At 36.4% G+C, this 19,158-nt stretch overlaps 2 protein-coding genes and 1 non-coding gene across 4 annotated transcripts; all 3 read left to right on the top strand.

Moving 5' to 3' along the window:
* The first annotated feature begins 295 nt into the window (after positions 1-295).
* TRNAF-GAA (transfer RNA phenylalanine (anticodon GAA)) lies at positions 296-368 on the top strand. Its single transcript has one exon. It is a non-coding gene; the product is annotated as a tRNA-Phe (tRNA).
* Positions 369-2,818: 2,450 nt separating this feature from the next.
* LOC140775611 (carboxyl-terminal-processing peptidase 2, chloroplastic) lies at positions 2,819-8,665 on the top strand. Its single transcript, XM_073118995.1, has 13 exons — positions 2,819-3,018; positions 3,479-3,827; positions 3,941-4,090; positions 4,618-4,700; positions 4,796-5,004; positions 5,593-5,661; positions 5,803-5,921; positions 6,088-6,163; positions 6,245-6,286; positions 7,040-7,148; positions 7,302-7,399; positions 7,511-7,604; positions 8,395-8,665. The coding sequence occupies exons 1-13, from the start codon at positions 2,896-2,898 to the stop codon at positions 8,518-8,520; spliced, it is 1,647 nt and encodes a 548-aa protein (XP_072975096.1). The 5' UTR covers positions 2,819-2,895; the 3' UTR covers positions 8,521-8,665.
* Positions 8,666-9,475: 810 nt separating this feature from the next.
* Positions 9,476-18,610, top strand: LOC140770463 (uncharacterized). Of its 2 annotated transcripts, XM_073111680.1 has the most exons (17): positions 9,476-9,802; positions 9,913-9,978; positions 10,495-10,627; positions 10,764-10,913; positions 11,166-11,282; positions 11,350-11,434; positions 12,099-12,207; positions 12,344-12,411; positions 12,494-12,619; positions 12,701-13,854; positions 14,275-14,478; positions 14,584-14,644; positions 14,862-14,975; positions 16,295-16,408; positions 16,492-16,581; positions 17,670-17,743; positions 18,478-18,610. In XM_073111680.1, exons 3-16 carry the CDS (start codon positions 10,518-10,520, stop codon positions 17,694-17,696), a joined length of 2,529 nt encoding a protein of 842 aa, XP_072967781.1. In that variant the 5' UTR covers positions 9,476-9,802; positions 9,913-9,978; positions 10,495-10,517; the 3' UTR covers positions 17,697-17,743; positions 18,478-18,610. The 2 variants fall into 2 exon arrangements, with proteins under 2 accessions (XP_072967781.1, XP_072967775.1); XM_073111674.1 differs by lacking the exon at positions 9,913-9,978 and having other exon boundaries at positions 9,477-9,802.
* The last annotated feature ends 548 nt before the right edge of the window (positions 18,611-19,158 follow it).

Raw genomic sequence — 19,158 nt, 5'->3', positions numbered from 1 at the left:
TTTCAGAGACAAAAAGGTTGCACTCAAAAGAGGTGGATTAATCTGTCACGTATCGTATCGAGAAGAGATCTACGTTGAAAATGATTGGCATAGATTATTTAGCAAATATGTGGTAACAATGTAAAGGAATAGTTTTATTTAAACATCGAAATAATCACTATTTTTTATATAATTTTTTTATTATTTAAATACACCTGCTAAAAAAAGAAACATCCGTGTACAATTTAGACTTTGGAACAAAAAAATAAATAAATTGATTTAAGGGTGTATATATTAAAACAAAAGTAATACAAAAGCGGGGATAGCTCAGTTGGGAGAGCGTCAGACTGAAGATCTGAAGGTCGCGTGTTCGATCCACGCTCACCGCAATGTAGTTTTATTTTATCTTTTAGTCCTCGGCATGAAGGACAGCTTCTGAGGGCGGCGGCTGTGGTGTCTCGAGTAGCTGCGTTGGAAATCCGAAGTCTATGGAGAACTTTAGGGTAAGAATTCTCTTTTACTCCACTTCCTTTTGATATGTTTGTATGTTCTAAAAAGATTTTTGAGCTCAGATTTTCTAAGTAGTGTTGTAACTTTACTTTTACTTTGATGTTGCAATGTGTGATTGGAGTAGGAATAACTAGCGATCACATCTATCAAATTGCGTAAATTATTGCTTATTTGATCTTATTTACTGGAATTTATTTCTAGATTTACGTTGTATTGATGCCCTGATAGTGTTCAGGTGTTGATCCGTTATTGTGATTATGGATTTGGTAAGCCTGTCTTCCACCTTTCAATTGTAATGCTACTTCTTTTTAGTAATTTTAGCAGTTTGATGTATGTTTATATGTTGTTAGGTATTTCTTGAGGAAATTAAAGAAGGTGAAAAAGAGTACTGGCCCTCTGATTGCCATCAATGAAGTTACTCTCTTCTTCGTCGCTTTTTAAAGAATTACTAATGAAATGCTTCATAGTTATTTTTGTAGTCTATTATATCTCTATCCATGATTTTCAAAAGCTACAAACAATGAAATAGATCATCTGGTTTATAAAAACCAATATCCAAAGCGATTGGTGATTACCTTGCTTCAATTAGGCTCTAGTTTTTTTAGCAGCATTTGATTTGGGTTGGAAACATATCGATAGGCTCCATAGTTTTATACAATATAAAATCATAACTATAGGTTTTCTTTTATATATATATATAAAAATTGCTGCTAGAAGGAAGAGATTTGGTTTGCTTAGTTCGAGGTTTTTCGTCTATGTTATAATTATCAAGATCAAAACTATTCGAAACTGGAACGGGAACTTTCAAGCTATGGAAAATTATCATTTAGAAAATTAATTGCCAGTGTTTATTAGTTGCATGCTGGCCATAGTTATGATACAATATAAATTCCCTGTTTAGATACAGTGCTTCTTTGATGAACCTCCCTGAATACTCCCTTGAAGGGGAAATCAATATCAATCAAATTATGGGTCAATAGTTATCATAGTTGATTAGTTGCTGCTTATGATCTGCTTACTGAAATCTTTTTCAGGTCACATTCACCTCTTCTGCATGAGATGCAACTCTCGAGAAACAGATAGATGGGGCTCATCTTTAATATTTTAGATGAATTTTATGGTCTTCTCGTTAAGATAGGCAACTCCTGCATAGTAAATAGTTTCACCTTTTCTTTTTGATAGCTTTCTTTCTTCCTCATTTTGGAATGACCAGAGGATATATGCTAATGGAAATACTTGGGGCCAGGGCTTGATGCTTATTCTAATTGTTTGTACTAGCACCTCATTTTACGACATTGTTTGTCTCCTGGATCTGTTTCTTAATGCCAATGTCAAGAAACTAATCCAGGGATGCCTCATGCAATTTGGCACAGATTTTTTAGAAGAATCCGACAAAGATCAAGAACTAAGGCATCTGGCAGAGGTACCGGAGCAGGACCGGCGTCTGGTAGGGAAGAAGTTCTTCACGTGTAAAGAAATTCATGATCTTCGGTTCCCACAACACGTACAACGGAGTTCAAAGACGCCACCCTAAAATCGCTCCGAGGATTACAACGACATGGCATCCCATCACAGTGTCGGATTTCTGGGCATCCAGATCATTAAGATTGCCACACTCCCTGCAAAGCTCTTCATGTGGAAGATTGATGGATTCACTCTGTTTCTAAGTTTAGACACCAGATTTGTTTCTTCCTAAGAAAGGCCTGTGAGTGGGCACATAGAACAGCTTGTATCAAGTATGGATCACCGTAGCTTGTTCTGTTTCTCACAAGACTGCGTGCAAAATCTATAAGCTCATCTTTTTCTACAAGGTAATTCTTTTCCTTGGTTGGTGCTACAAAAGGGATCATTCTCTGTGATCATGAATCTATTCCAAAGTTAATTTGTAAAACAGAGTACCGAAAAGTAGCAGCAAATATATGAAAATGTAATAATTTAATTGATGGCAACAACTAAACAATTATAATTATCTAAATCTAAATCTAATGCTAATCTTTTTTTTTTCTTTCTCATCTTTCTCTTTCGGGTCTTTACACTTAATTTCACTTTATCTCCTATAATTTTATTCGTATCACTTAACTCTCTTATAATTATATTTAAACTGAAATATTATTTTTTAAATTAATTTATGTGTTAAATTTAAAGATACTCATTAAAAATAAAATTATAAAAATCTATGCAACTTTACATCTAACTATGTATTTTAAAATTCGACATATAAATGAATTAAAAAACAAATAATTTTAATATAATAAGAGTAAAATTCCGCAAGTAAATTTAGGCCTAGAAGAGGGCTAGGGCCAGTTGAAATGTAGCTTCGCCTGCAACACCGTCATACTACTTAAAGTGCACTCGGGATAAGTGGAGCCCTTCGGGCTACCTCTTCCTCACCATTCGTCGAGGGGGATGGATGTCGCGGCTTCTTCCTTCGCCTCTCCTCCTCTCCTCCTCGTCTCCGCCTCGTCCAGGACCACCGACACCCAAACAAGCCGATTCCTCCTCGCTCGGAGGCTTCCTTGCAATCCTCAGGTAGGAGAAATCTCTCAGATTTTGAATGCGATCCCTTCTTTCTTCTTCGCTCCTCTTTTGATTGGAATCGGCAACGAATCCAACCATTTATTTATGCCTAGAGTTGGAAAAAGTGTTTTTGTTTGCTGATGGAAGAATTTGATATGGTGAAAGATAGGGTTGGTTCATTGCTTGGTTATTGTCTAGCATTTGAAAGAGTTATTTGGAATTTATGGGACTGTACACTGGTAGTCATGAATGAATCATGGAATGCATGATTGAGGAAATGTTGACTGATTGGATGATACTGTTAAAGAGAAAACGTTGCGTAATTTCAACTTTATTTTCTTCAATAATCTCCATAATCACGATTTCTAGATGTTTGTATGTGATCTTTAGAATCGGCACACTGTGCGAGTATTTAGTCTCTTGCTTCTTTGTTGGCGTCACCTATCTAATTGGACGATGATGAATTTTACAGAAATCTCAGTTCTCCAGCATAATTATAGGACACGTCGGTCCTCCTCTAAGATGTTTGGCTTGCAACTCTACCAGAAGAACAGGGCTCTACGAAGTAGTGAAGAGTGTTGACGATGCTTTAGGATGTAGCTCCTCTTTTCAGATATTGCGAGGACTGAAGAGTATTTCTTCTAAGTATATTGCATTATTTATAAGCTTTGGCAGTTGTTTGGGACGTGGTAACAGGATTCACAGAATAACAAGTTGGCAAGAGAAATTCAAGCACAAAATCTCCATTATATCCATTCACATGGTAGTGGGCATGATGCTTGTATTAGCAGTGTCTGTTAGTATCAATAAGACACCGTCATGTAAGTTTACCTTCATTGCAACTATCGCCTTTTGAATTTTCTGCTCAAAGAACAATGTTTCATAGCTTTACATATTTAGCTGTGTGCCTGTGTGTTGTTTGATATTCAAACAGGGGCGCTTACAGAGGAAAATCTACTTTTCTTGGAGGCATGGAGGACAGTTGATCGTGCATATTTCGATAAAACCTTCAATGGCCAAAGTTGGTTTAGGTTTAGAGAAACCGCACTTCGAAATGAACCAATGAATACACGGGAGGAAACATGTATTATCTCATCCTTTTTTGTTTTTATGCATTGGCACATATCTTTTAGTTGATCAATTAACTAACAGAGAATAAAATCAATAAATTAATTGACAAAGTTGCCTACTGTTTGTCTTTCAAGATGGTCTACTTGGTATTATTTTTGCCACCTCATGCCAAAAAAATATTTTACATCATACATCTCACTATATCTTGAGGTATATTTTGTAAATGAGTAAATCCTGAATAGGTCTTATAGCTTTTCTGAAAGAAAGTCAATGTAAAGTTACCTAGTCTCTGTGCTCGAGAGAATCCGTAAAAAAAAATCTCTAGGAACACCTTTTGACAGCGCTTCTTTTTTAGTAACACATATACTGATAGTACTGTGACTACTGTCATAACTGCTTTCTTTTATGAATTAAGATCTGTAGTGATGATTAAGAAGTTGCAAGTTTGCAACAAGGAAATTTCTGTTTGTTAGAATGCTGTATATCTGTAATAATTTTACTTTCTGTGGTTTGTGCTAAACTGTTGCAATTACCTTTCAGATGCGGCTATAAGAAAAATGCTTTCTACCCTTGATGATCCTTTCACTCGATTTCTAGAACCTGAGAAATTCAAGAGCTTGCGGGTATGACTCTCATTTTTCTCTTAAGTATTAGTCATATACATAAATGCGATGATATGAAGCTACATCTGACTCGTCATTATCCTGTTTGAAGGCAGTCTGGCACTCAAGGCGCCCTTACAGGCGTAGGCTTGTCAATTGGCTACCCTACAGTGCTTAATGGATCACCCACTGGCCTTGCTGTTATGGCATCAACACCAGGAGGTCCTGCTAACAAGGCTGGCATAAGTCCTGGAGATATTATTTTGGCAATTAATGATATTAGTACAGAGGACATGGATATATATGATGCGGCAGAACGTTTACAGTAAAGACATACACTTGCAAATTCTCTTTTTATTATTTCTTACAGTTTAGTTTCAAATATATCGTCCTTATAATACCTCAGTTCTCATATTTATGTGAAGGGTATGCTGTTTATGCAAGTTGTTATTAACTCTACAGCCAAGCTATTTGTGGGTTATAAGTTGTTTCTAAGTTTGCAACTAGATTTTGTATTTCTAGATTTCAAGATATTATTCCATTGAGTATTGATAATTCATATAAAACTAGAATTGTGTTAATTTTCAGTTTATCTAGGCCAAATAAATTTATTATCTGTAGTTAAGAAGTCTTTCATATAAAAAATAAGTCCCTCCAGGGAAAGGAATAGCATAGATGTTTTTTATCCAGATGGAAAAGTTAAGAAATAAAATTATTTTAAAAGAGCAATTTTGTTTTTCATTTTCAGTTCTAACTGTACTACATTACTAAACATAAACTGGACTGGAGCTTTAACAATTATGTGTTATTAAACTATCAGCAAATAATGCTTTCTTTTGATAGTTCTTTTTGTTGATTTGTAGGCAGATTTGTTACTTTATCTGATTGTTCCTTTGATTCCGAGCTCCTGCAGGGGTACTGAAGGAAGTTCTGTGGATTTAGTCATTCGCAGTGGATCTGACATTAGACATGTTCTTCTGAAGTAAGTTATTTTCCATTATCTTTTGATGCTTGTGTGAATATTTGTTCCAGCACCCTAATCTGCTCTCCTGCAGGACTTTGAATATTTTTTTAATCTATGATATTCTTGTGGTGAGTGCTTTATATGTGAATCTGATGGTAGGAGAGAAAAGGTTACATTAAACCCAGTGAAGACAAGGTTATGTGAGATTACACGCTCTGAAACGGATAGCTCGAGAATTGGCTACATCAAATTAACATCATTTAATCAAAATGCCTCAGGTACTAGTTTTATATTCGACAATCTCATGTTATGGTACTATCATACCAAATTGGCCTAGTATAGCAGAAACTGCTATCAGGGGTGGCTGATAGATCATAGTTAGCAACTAGTTTCAGAATTTTTATTTCTGAGTTTCTCCTCTTCGCCTTTTTTTGGTCCTTGTAGGAGCTGTTAAGGATGCCATTGAGACATTAAGAAACAACAATGTGAAGGCCTTTGTTTTGGATCTGCGGAATAACAGGTGACCAATTTTTGTAGGAGCATCTTTTCTAAACTTGGATAGCTGGATGAACTAAGATCTTGATAAAATGACATATTGCAGTGGTGGACTTTTTCCCGAAGGAATTGAAATTGCAAAATTTTGGTAAGCTACTTCACAGAGCTTACTTTTCTGCAGAAGCCATGCTACTACATGAGTTAGTTCATCTGTTTCTTTTGCTATATACAGTATGGCATATTATCTTATTCCTACAATGCTGGAAAGATCATTCATGAAAATATTAGTAGGGTTCTTAAGAAAGCAGCAGGGGGATGCATATTGGTTATTCCCAATAGTTCTTGTTGCTCTTGTAATAAACTATGGGTGCTCTCTTTTTTCCACAAATGGGTTCTTCAAGCTGCAGAACCATAATCTTCAACTACATATTTTGTGCATTTGTATTGCATACAGGATACAGCTAACCAAGTTATTTTATATATAGATTAGGTATAAGAACAAAATGCTAAAGTTGTAGTTGTGTGTTTCTTCATTAATGGTTTTAGCCTTGTAACTCTTGTTAAGCTGGCTTGTATCTAAAGCCATATTTTGCAATTGCCTGAATGTTGGATACAAACTTTTGGGGCCAAAAAAAAATCATTTCCAGATTCCTCCTCATTTTAGACACATCCAAATGCGTTGTGATTCTTGAATACAAGCGTTCTATAAAGCCTTGTTGGACATAAGTAGTTCATGTACAACAGTCTTGATTCAGGTATATCTGCTTTAAGGTTCGAGCAATGAAGCAAACAATTATACAGATAGCGGCATGCTGAGTTGCTACTATAAGCTCTTCTTTTATTATCAAACTGCAACCTTATTATGTTGCAAACTAATTAATACTATTATCTTGCTGATTAGGTTGGACAAAGGAGTTATTGTTTATATATGTGATAGCCGTGGGGTTCGTGACATATACGAGGCAGATGGAATCAATTCTATTGCACCATCAGAACCTTTAGTAGTCCTGGTATGATCTCTTCAAAGAAGCACTTGAACCATCAAAACTTTGATACGGCAGTACAGCACACCCCCTTGTGCTATCACCTGATTATCATTGTATTTTGTGGAGCACCACATAACCTGATACATGATATGCTACATTTATCTTGAAATATATTAGGTAAATCGAGGAACGGCAAGTGCAAGTGAGATACTAGCTGGAGCACTAAAGGACAACAAAAGAGCAGTGCTATATGGGGAGCCAACATATGGCAAAGGGTTTGCTGATGCTTTACTGTCTTTATTTTCCTTTCTCCTTTTATTTCCCCATTATAAGGCTTCAATTTGTTCCACTCCTTAATTTGTAACTTGCACTATTTTCATGGACAGGAAGATTCAGTCAGTCTTTGAGCTCTCTGATGGATCTGGTTTAGCCGTTACAGTGGCTCGGTATGAAACACCTGCCCATACCGATATAAACAAGGTTAGTAGCATTGTGTCAGATGAACATAATATTGTTATACCATGAAATATAATACGGCAAATACTGTCATCATCAAAACTTGATCTCACCATGTGGAATTGGCTTAGATCAAGGAATGTCAAGCCTAAACAAAATTTTGGGCTCAAATTGTATTTCGAGCTAAGCTTAAGTCGAAGCTGACTCACTTAGGCTCAGCTAAAAAAATATTACATATATAGTATGTATAAGTATATTTATAATTATTAGATCTTTGATCTAATAACTTATTTTAAGGCTTGTAAGCTTGGGCTCAGTTCGATTGATTTGGCTTGAAAAATAGGCTCGGCTTGAAAATAACTTAATTTTAGGCTTGGGCTCAATCCGGCTCGGATTCTCGGACTAGCTCGGCTTGATAATATATTCGATTCAAGCTCGAGTCTGGTTTGGCTATACTCGACTTGAGCTGAGTTGAGCCATAATAAAAAATTTGATTCAAAATTAATTTCGAAGTGGATAATGCTTCTTTGAAGCGTAATTTCTTTGACTGGCTGGGTTATCGTTTCCTACAAACTGGTCAAAATATATGGCTGAGTTATATCATGCATTAGAGGTCACATATTAGCTGAGAGGAGCAGACTCTAGAGATTCTATAAATGGTGAGACTTTGGGGAAAAAGAGAAATACGGTAACTGTTGATGTGGCAACTCATCTTCACCTCTGAGGCATGAATAAGCCAATTAATCTGATAAGATAAATAAGAGGGAATTTCAAATTGTCTTTTAATTTGTTCTTGTTCATGATCTTTGACTAGGTTGGAATAATCCCGGACCATCCACTTCCAACATCATTTCCTATGGATGAGGATGGGTTTTGTAGCTGCCTCAAGGATCCAGCATCTCCTTGCAATCTTAGTACAGCCCAACTATTTTCAAGATGACCCACCTTAAAGAATTGGCAACTATATTTTAATTTATTTATAGTTTTGATCGGTTGCAATATTTCCCATTCTACATTCTAATTTTTGTGACAACTTTTTCCATTATTCTCCTGAATATTAATTGTTTAAGGAAGACTTCCTGTCAGATGTGGCAACTTTTCTTGTATTTTTATTTCCGCAATCAATTTTCCTGACGTGCATTGTTGCTGGAAAATGAAGCTGATTAAGTTGTATATATATATGAATCAGATTGGATTATTAATCTATTCTTAGACCATAAGCACTGGGATGAGTTTTAAATATTAAACACATAAAGAATCAGATAGAATCTCTCTCTCTCTCTCTTGGTGGAAAGAGAGCTTCTCTTTTGACATCTGAAGTAGCTTTTTTATTTTTTATTTTTTAAAGAACATCCATCTGAAGTAGCTATTGTTTCTTGTTTCTCTCTTTTTTACTTGGAAAATCTTGCCATGTAATATTAATAATAAAACCAAGAAAGGAAGACATCTGGTATGAGTTTCTCTTTTTGAATTTTTGAAAAAGTTATGTATGAGTTAAGTCAAAAAAAGGGGTCTCTTGTAAATTAATTTATTTTTTATTTTTTAAATTTATAATAATAAAGTATCGTATATATCGCACATATAAATTGTGTATATTTTTTATAATAAAATATGCATCGATGGTTAAAAGTATATATATACACTTAGTTTTATATGCTAAATAAAATTTTTAATAGAATTAAATTTGCAAAAACCTCCGAAAATAGGGTCCAAATAAACCTAAGATTATTCTGCCGCATATTAATATGTGATCCTACGTTGATCCGCATGGAGCAAATTCCTGCAACCGGGTCTGGAGAGGATCGGGTGTCTCATGTCCGAGCCGCCTTTGTGGCTTTGTTGGTTCTTTTGCAACGACCGACTTATTCGGGCGGCCCGGTCCGAACCGCACGGTCAAAAATAGCAATACGTCTAAACGCGATCTTGATCTGACGCTCCGCTCCCCTCGATTTAGGTTTTCTTTTACATCTCGCTATTTTCTCCATTCAAATCCGTCTCTCGCCGTGGTTAGATACCGGAGAGAACACGACGCCCCACCAAACCATTTGCCTCGAAACCCTAGAAGTCCTTTCTCCGGGAGAAGCCGAGCCGTGCCTCTCACGAGGAAACCCTATTCTTTAAAGCCTTTGCATCATCGCGATCTCTTGAATCTTGCTGCAGGGAGAATTCCGCGTTTCTTGGCCGCGATCCATCGCTTATGATCTGAGCTCGTAGCTGTTTAGGTAATCTCGTCGCCATTGGTCCCCATCCCGATCCATCGTTATGTGGATTTCTGTTGAAATATTGTAGTTTGGTTCATTCCCTTCACTTATTGATTTTTTTTCCATTTTAGGAATTGAATTTGGTGTTTTCTCGTTTGGATTCATCGGGAACTTAGAGAAAGATTGAAAATTTATTGGTATAACGTTGTAGGTTCTGGCTTAGATTTATTGCTGTTCATTTATTCTCATGTTTGGATTCTTTTCTCTTTCCTATCCCAAATCTTATTATGTGAAAGGATTGTGCCAATTGAGACCTGTTCAATCCTTAGGAGGATGATCCCAAGAAAATAGCATACTGTAGATCTTAAGGTTCTCATCAATATCTACTGAATAGTCTAGGAGGACGATACCAAGAAAATAGCACAATGTAGATCTTAAGGTTCTTACCAATATCTACATAATAGTCTTAAGAGGATGATACCAAGAAAATAGCAAATTGTAGCGTATAGCTCATAGTATTTGCATGGTGGACTTTAATCCTGCTACGAGAGTTTAGAACGAGATAAGAAAGCAAGATAAGAAACAGAGAAGAATCAGGCTAACAAAGAACTCTAGAATCATGTATCAACTGGTCTCTTTCAGTCCTGACAGTTGTCATTGTTTCTTCTGGATGAAATATGCAACTTGATGTTTGTGTTGTGAAATCATTTCAGGAGAAGCATGTTGAGAGTATGAAATGACACAACCTCAGGTAGATGATGCAAAGTTTTTCTCAGCATCGGTTTCACCATCTAGTTCCCGACCTGCATTTTCACAATCGCCATCATATGCAAGATCGAGGAGCAGGTGAAAGAAATGTTACTCTTGACATTGGTTTGATATGTCTATCTGTGACCATACCTGGTCCAGTGCTTTTTTAAAACTTCACTTTGTTCACGTGAATCACTTTGCTGAAACATGACCTTTTTTCCCATCATGACAGAAATGTCTTTCAGTTGTTAATTGGGAGGGAGATATCTCCTCGAGCCAAACGTAGTACGAAAAGGCTTTGGCACGGAACTTCAGAGTATGAAGCTGATCTCATTGAGTTAAGATGTGAAGTAGCAGATGCAAAACATGCTCTCTTTTCATGGTAAGGAATAATTTCAGTATTCCATTTTACTTATAACAGTTGATAATTTCTGAACTTTCTTTTAGACAACTAATTTTAATGCTAGAACTAGAAGTTGCTTTTGTTTATCATACATTCTCTCCTTAAATCTTTGTTTTTTTGTAACTGTTGGTTGGATTTTATTGCAGTCCATGTGCTGAACTACTGATTCCATGACTGCATACTTGACAAAGATAGGCTGAACTTTTTAAGCATTATGTTTTCATTTTTCAGGGTAGAATCAGAGTCATTGCGTCATTTGTCAGCCAAGTATTGTCCCCTTCTGCCACCTCCTAGGTCGACAATTGCAGCAGCATTTAGTTCTGATGGAAAAACACTTGCTTCGACACAGTAGGTTGATTGTCCTACTTTAGATTTAGCTGTAGCCTTTTCCTGGACTAATTGATTTTGTCTCCAGTGGTGACCACACCGTGAAGATAATTGATTGCCAAACTGGAAACTGCTTGAAGGTGTTGAGCGGTCATCGACGGACTCCTTGGGTGGTATGTCTACATTGATATTTCATGATTCTTTTTTATTTTAAGCACTGATTTAAATATATTAATATATTTGTACTTTATCACATGAAATATATCTGCAATAAAAAAATGTAGGCATTGGGTGGTATGACTCCTTCGACATTTAACTTAGCCAGCACAGCAATTCATGCTGTGTTCTTCTGAACTTCCAGTTTGTCTAAGACAAATGCATATCTGTGGAATCTAGCTACTTGGTCAGAAAGCTTATGAGGTCTTATTTTTTAGTTTTTTGGTAATTGTTACTGATACGTTCTTGATACTTCCTTTCATTAATACTTATAGAGGCTTTAGGTGGTTCCATTTACTTGTCCCCTCAGATTACGGATATTTTCTTTGGGTTTTTTTTTTCAGTGAAACATGATTATCTTGTTATGTGATATATCCAGTTTTACATGTAAAACTTGAAGAATTTTGACCTCCTCGGCAGCTTAGCTTTAGAATTTAATCATCGCTTAAAAATGGTCAAGTATTTGGTGTTTCCTCTAAACATTTTCCATAGCATCTCATGCTTTTCTGCATCGTACGATCTTATAATATAGTTAATTTCAACGTGCACAGTCAAAATTTTCTTTATTTTTAAGCTTCTAGAAGCATTATGTATTTATGTTATCTGACTGATCATCTGCAGGTTAGATTCCATCCTTTATATTCGGAAATACTTGCCAGTGGAAGTTTGGATCATGAAGTTCGCCTCTGGGATGCCCATACTGCAGATTGTATAGGGTCACGCGATTTCTGTAATATCTCTTGCAAAATTTTTTATGTAGTATCATAGTATGGCAATTTAAAGCAACGTTAAAGTCCTGATATTTCTTTTACTCACCTTATTATTCGTTTACCAATACACTTTTGTTCTATTTTTCTTACTTGCAGATCGTCCAATTGCCTCTATTGCTTTTCACGCGCAAGGAGAACTTCTTGCTGTAGCTTCTGGTCATAAAGTGAGTTAATTTCTTTCCTTGTATTAACTCATTTGATAGTTGAAAATTCTTTCTGACTTCGAACTCAAATTGAACTTTCCAGCTATACATATGGAAGTACAACAGAAGAGGGGAAGCTTCTTCCCCGACAATTATACTGAAAACCCGTCGTTCGTTGAGAGCTGTGCACTTTCATCCCCACGCTGCTCCATTTCTACTAACTGCAGAGGTGGAACTTTTTAGTTTCACATTTGACTTCTCTCTGTTAATTCTTACTTGATGAGGAAACTCATTTGAAGCTTCATTACAGGTGAATGATCTTAATTCATCAGATTCCCCATTGACACTTGCAACATCTTCTGGATATCTGCACTATCCTCCTCCGGCTGTCTTTTTTGCAAATGTCAATTCAAATCTTCTTCCGCATCCTGAGGCTAGAGTGTCTCTTGTACCTTCTCCTTGCTTGTTCTGTCCAACACTTTCAAAGGATGATGGAAGAACATCTCCCCATAACAGCGGCAGGGGTAGTGGCTCAGCCAATGAGCAGCAGAGAGAAGAATCTCTAACTCAGCGTCTAACAAATTCTGATGGTGGAAACCAGCATGACCGCATAGTGATCCCTATGGATATATCCCCGGAGGAACCTTCTGGCTCTAACTTTATAATAGAAGATGCAGTCCCCAATTCTTTGCAAGCTGGGATTGAAGGGCAGGCTAACACTAGGTCACAGCAAAGAATCCCTGCTGGAAGTAATGAGAGACAGGATGCTTTTAGCAGTTCACAAATGTCTACTTTCCACTGCAATGGGTTTGCAATTACCGTACCTATCAGGCAACCTAGGCCTGGCGCCAATGATGCTCCTGCTATAAGTTCCTCTACCCCTTCTGCCAGTTCTGACCTTCAAATGCTTTTAAGAAATGCAGAGGCAGGGCACTTTCATCAGTTTGTTCCTTTTGGTGAGCCACCATGCTGGGAGCTGCCCTTTTTGCAAGGTTGGTTAATGGGTCAAACTCATACTGGTGTGCACTCTGCAACACCTGTTCATAACACCCTCCAGGGAAACTCATCCCTTCGTGGAACTAGATCCAATTACTTGGCAACTGAATTTCAGTCTACGCATAACTTTGAAGCTCTGGTAGCTTCCTCTTCAATGGCAACTGCTACTGGAAATTCTAGGGTTGCTGGGCAATCAGGTTCTCGCCATCGGTCACGATCCCGTCCAATGGCTTCTGTTGGTTCTGGAGAAGTTGGCTCGTTTGTTAGTACTCAGATGGATGAATCTGAGCCTCGCCCTGGTTCCCGTAGTATTGAATCTGAACTTCCTACATCATTGGCTGCTGCAGGAGCTGCTGAATTACCTTGTACGGTGAAGCTTAGAATATGGCCTCATGATATACAAGATCCATGTGCCCCATTGGATCCAGAAACATGCCGATTAACTATATCTCATGCTGTCCTTTGCAGGTATTCTTGCTGCATTTTGATTAGAGAAATTATTTCATTTTCTTTTTTAGTATACTCAAGCTTTTCCTTAATGTAGCAGTTCTGATAAGTGTTGAGAGTGATATATTTTTCCTTGTATTTGGTGATCTGCTCCATTTTCTTTGACTGTAGATATGAGAATTCCTGTTTTATTAATTGCAAAGAAATCTTGTTCTTGTTGAAAGTGTACTTAGTCTTGAATTTCATACCCTAGCAGAATATCTTTTGGCAATGAATCAATTGTCCTATGCATATCTAAATTTGTGCCAAAAAAGTCTGCTGCTTCTGTGTTTGTACATTTGTTATTGCCTCGGTCACAAAAAAATATATTGTCAAAATTTACGTATTTGGTTGGCAATGGCATCGTTTATGTGAATACTTACATGTTTACAATAATGGCAGCGAAATGGGTGCCCACTTTTCTCCATGTGGACGATATTTGGTAGCTTGTGTTGCATGTTTGCTTCCTCAGATGGAAGGTGAGTCTGGGATCCAGTCACAGATGCAACTTGATGCTACAGGGGCTGCAACATCCCCCACGCACCACCCACTTTCCTCTCACCAAGTGATATATGAGCTTCGCATTTACTCTCTTGAAGAGGCAACGTAAGATGATATCACTTCTTGCCTTCTTGGTCATTTTTATCAAGAGTATGTTTGGTCTTTTGTGTTGAAATATTTCTACATTTGTGATTCTCCCATTTTCTGTAGGTTTGGTAAGGTGCTTGCTTCAAGAGCAATCAGAGCTGCTCATTGCTTGACTTCTATTCAGGTTAGCTGCTCTTGTAGGAATTTTTTATTTATTTATCTATATTAATTTTTGGCTTGACATCCTTATGTGCTATCCAACATAATTAAATGTTATCTTTTCATTTCTCTCTCCTTCAGTGGCATGAAAATGCATATATATATATACTCCTGCATTTAATCATGATAACTCAATGTTGTGATATTTTACGTCTAACATCTTTTTCATGTTCTCACTGCAGTTCTCCCCTACTTCAGAACACATATTATTAGCATATGGTCGTCGCCATAATTCACTTCTTAGGAGCATTGTCATTGATGGAGAGACTGCAATACCCATATACACTATCTTGGAGGTAGATTTGATTAGTTTGCCATATTCACTTGTGTAGATTGAAAAATCATCACATAGAGAGAATATAACATTTGCTTTTGTTAATATTTTACATGATTATCTATTATATAAGTTGTAAGAGATACACTATGTTGTGATCATTAGATACTAACTCTTTGAAAGGAGCAGCAATCTGAATTGTCAAAAACATAAGGGACAACTAGCTGCTATTAATAAAAAGATTGCTTCTAAATATACACCATAGAACTTGAGGAAATATAAATATTAATGTTTTGAAAGACGGTTATGGGTTGCGGGCGGTCACCCCACCGTATAGCGCCTGTGTGGAAAGTGGGCGCTAAGATGGTCTAGCATTTTTAATATATAGAAATTTTTAAAAAAAATCATATATGATATATAATACATAGTAAGATAGTATATATATAGATTTTTTAATAGTGCACTATATCAATCATAAATTTAGCAATAACACAGCAGTAAACTAATGAATTGCTTAAAAGAATTAGCAAATCAGCATATCAGTAACAATAGGATGACCCTAGCAGCCACCTTTTGAATAAAATAGTTCTAATTGTTCCACTAGCCACTACAATAGCCATGAAGCAGAACAAAAAAGTTGAAAGGGTGCAACTAACCTCTTATTTCCTCTAGCATCAAATCCCCTTATCCCTTTCCTCTTGCCTACCTTTGCCACTCCTATCTGGAATCTCTTCTCCTCTACCTCTTTCTCGTTCCCATGGCAGTGTTCTCTCTCTTTCTTGGCACTCCTGTTTGCGGGGCACCCCGTGGGCCGCCATGCCTAGGCTGCCGCATGGAGCACTTTTAAAAACACGGATAAATATAATCAAGCTTTAGTTATTAGAGAAAAGAACATTGCAATAACATGACCAATTTCGAGAATCTTTGACCATATTATGTGGGAGCAATTTTCTTATTCTATTTCCCTGCAATATATATGGAATGGCCATCCCATATTTTGTGTATTGTGGTTAGGCTGCAATTATTTCTGTAATAAATTTGGAAACTGTTTTCCACAGCTTTCCTGGTCCATCTGACTTTTTTCCTTTTTCTGGTAGACTTGTCTATCTTGTCTATTGTGACATATAATTATCTGGAGTATGATCCATCATAATGCATTATGATGATTGAGTACTTTTACCATGGTCTTTTCAAATCTCACATGATGAGACAAGATAATGAAGAGGGAAGTGATAATGCCATTTTAAATTTAGAAGAGTTCGTTACTAACTGTTCAGTAGATGTTCTCTTTTTTGTGTATTGTTGACATCATTTTAGTTATAAACTTAAAATTGGTTTCAGGTGTATAGAGTTTCGGATATGGAGCTTGTAAGAGTTCTTCCTAGTGCAGAAGATGAGGTTAATGTTGCATGCTTTCATCCTTTAGCTGGAGGAGGTCTTGTATATGGAACTAAGGTGACAACTTTAAGGCAGTCATATTTAAAGAACAATTTTTTGTTTTGAACTTCCTAATTTTTCTACGTGGAAAAATAATGCAGGAAGGCAAGCTTAGGATTCTTCAGTATGATGGCCGACAAGATACCAGCTGCACTGGGGCAAACATCTTACTCGAAGAAAATTTACTTGAGGTATTAGGGTTAGCTTCTCTGTTATGTATTTCTGTATCTATAGGAACTCCTCTATTTCTTTTTTCCCTTTTTCCCGTTTACTGCTTTTTTTCTTCAGTGCATTTTTCAAAACTAGCTAAAGTGCATATAGCAATTGAATCTTAATCAAAGAAAATTGAAGTAGATAATATTATGTTCCCAAGAAATAGTGATAAAAGTATTACTTAATTAGGACTTAGTTTCTGTTAAGTTTGACTGGATGGAAAATGTTTTCATAGATAAAGATGGTTATTTTTTCAAAGAGTAGGAAGATCATGCATGAAGCAATAAATTTTTGCAATGGTTACTGATAGTTATCTGTTTGCGTTTTAATTCAGTAAGCATAGAAGGTATTGCAGTCGTCACCATCAACAACAAGCCAGCATAATAAGATTTATAAATGGGAAGGTGGATAATAAATGGTTATGAATACGTTTGCACATTGCTATCAATTGTTAATTTTCTGGTGCTTTGCTTTGGAGAGCACTATCCATTAAATAAATTGGGAATAGATGTAATCTCGATTTTAGAACCTTCCAAGTATTGAGTAACTGGAAAATAATGAGCATGAAGCAAGGATGAGAACGAATAAAGTTGTAAATTGGTGAAAGAAAAATGAAACACTACAGAGCACCTGTAGGCGTGGAAGTGCAATACTTGTAGAACCTAAATGAATTCCTTGCTGATGTTCTGAAATACAGGTTTGGTCAGGAGAAACAAATTGGTACTCCTTGCTACCAGACTGTTATCTCAAGTTCATGTATTTGCACTTAGGTTTAGTCTTGTATAGGACGAAAATAGCAGATGACTAGTTATCTCCTTGCTTGTTACTGTTCTCCTTGCTTGCCGAATTTTGTTTCCTTATACTACATTTAAGAAAATTTAAAATTTATGTTTTCTATGGCATTTTTCTTAGCACTCTCGATGGTTTATTTAGCTGATCTTTTAATCTTTGTTCAGTTCTGGTAGCATATAGTTATGAATTTCTGGTAATATGTTTCACGAATGGCTGCAGCAGCTACAGAACAGCAAGAACTTTAATTTCTTCTCTTTTGTACTTTATTTTGTAGATTCAGAAATATGCCCTAGAGTGCTGAAGTGTACAATTGTTACCAATACGCGGATCATGTGTCCATCATTCCTGGTAATAACTTTTACCTTCTTCCTTATAGCAGTTCTAGATTACACACTTATTCCACTTGTATTAATTGGGCTGATAATTGTCCTTGTTTTTGTGTGGCTTTATTCACATAATAATTCTGAGTCTTGATTGTTATTGTTAGCTATCAGAGACTTGAGTTGTATGCCGAGGTATCCAAATAAGTTCCTAATTGAAATCCCATGTACTTTTAAGCACCTAATTGATATGCAAGGTGTCATAAGTTTGTCAGCTTGCCAGCCTACTCACTGCTCAAGCTTGCTTGCTTATTAAATGTGCTAAGCTCGAGCTAGCATCTGCTCAGTTAGGCTTGACCTATGCATACACATACTAAACTTTATGTTACAAATTGTGAAAAAGTTTCAACTTTTTTAACATTTTTTTAGCCATCGAGTATGCCACGGGATTAGTGAAAAAAAAAATACCCCAAAATAAAGAGGGATTAATTGATTTCACTTTTTGTCACATTGGGATGAGGTTTTAGAATCTCGATGTGTACTACAAGTTTTAGAAGTTTTACTTAGAAATTGTAGTATAACCTATTATGTGTGTGTGTGTGTGTGCATTGTTTGAGGGTAAAGCTTGCATCCAAGAAGTCATGGGTGGCTTGTTAGCAAATCTTCTCGAAATTGAGCTATTTCTAGCCAACTTAGCCATAGTAGATGATATGAGCATGTATCAAACTGATAATTTGACGTTTTGTTGTAATTTTTGTTCAGGTGCGGAGGTGGAGTTGGGTTCGGGAAAGATTTTCAGAAATGAAGTGACCTGGAGATGCCTTTCTATGTGTTGTAACTTTATCCCTGTATCTCAGATCTTGGATTTCAATGCAAAATTATATTTCTAACTCAAGTTAGTTACTGTTAGTTTTAGCCAACATAATGTCGTTATTCACTTGCCTCTTACATGTAGACTGCACCTTTTGGTATAGTAATTTGTCTCCTTGGTAACAGATTTAGTCTTCAACTCATTTAACATTTGATGACACATTTTTTTCTCAAAAAAATAAAGAATGCTGACACATTGTGCAATCGGTTATGGCTGTCCCCAATCAATTGATTCGGTTGCCCGGTCTGAGATGGGAGGGGGTTGGCCCTGTTAACCTGCAAAGGTGGGAAGTTTGCTGCGTCGGCATGTCTACATTATTTCCTGCTTAAGAGTCGACATCAGTGGCCAAATCATGCCAATAGGGAAACATTAGGCGAAAGGAATAATGACATAATCCTGACATTATCCATACTGAACGTAAGCAATGAGATGATTTTAGATCGGGGATATTATACTACCGTTGTTTGGTCCCCAAATAACTCTCCTATATTTTTAACTTAAGCATTTAATTCTCTTATATATAAATTAAAGTGTAACTGCTTATCTATTGTTAAGCATTTAATCCTTTTAAA

This window comes from Typha angustifolia, chromosome 2 (assembly GCF_048772165.1).
Source record: "Typha angustifolia cultivar Huaian chromosome 2, ASM4877216v1, whole genome shotgun sequence".
Classification (NCBI taxonomy): Eukaryota; Viridiplantae; Streptophyta; class Magnoliopsida; order Poales; family Typhaceae; genus Typha; species Typha angustifolia.
Note: the sequence above shows the minus strand (reverse complement) of the source record. Positions and strands in the feature narration are given on the sequence as shown.

Bases quoted from the DNA above. Each gene is read 5' to 3' on its own strand.
- LOC140775611 (XM_073118995.1), top strand. From the start codon at position 2,896: ATGGATGTCGCGGCTTCTTCCTTCGCCTCTCCTCCTCTCCTCCTCGTC. The intron at 3,019-3,478 runs GTAGGAGAAATC...TGAATTTTACAG, and splicing joins GGCTTCCTTGCAATCCTCAG to AAATCTCAGTTCTCCAGCAT. The intron at 5,005-5,592 runs GTAAAGACATAC...GAGCTCCTGCAG, and splicing joins GATGCGGCAGAACGTTTACA to GGGTACTGAAGGAAGTTCTG.
- LOC140770463 (XM_073111680.1), top strand. From the start codon at position 10,518: ATGACACAACCTCAGGTAGATGATGCAAAGTTTTTCTCAGCATCGGTT. The intron at 10,914-11,165 runs GTAAGGAATAAT...TTCATTTTTCAG, and splicing joins AAACATGCTCTCTTTTCATG to GGTAGAATCAGAGTCATTGC. The intron at 13,855-14,274 runs GTATTCTTGCTG...CAATAATGGCAG, and splicing joins TCTCATGCTGTCCTTTGCAG to CGAAATGGGTGCCCACTTTT.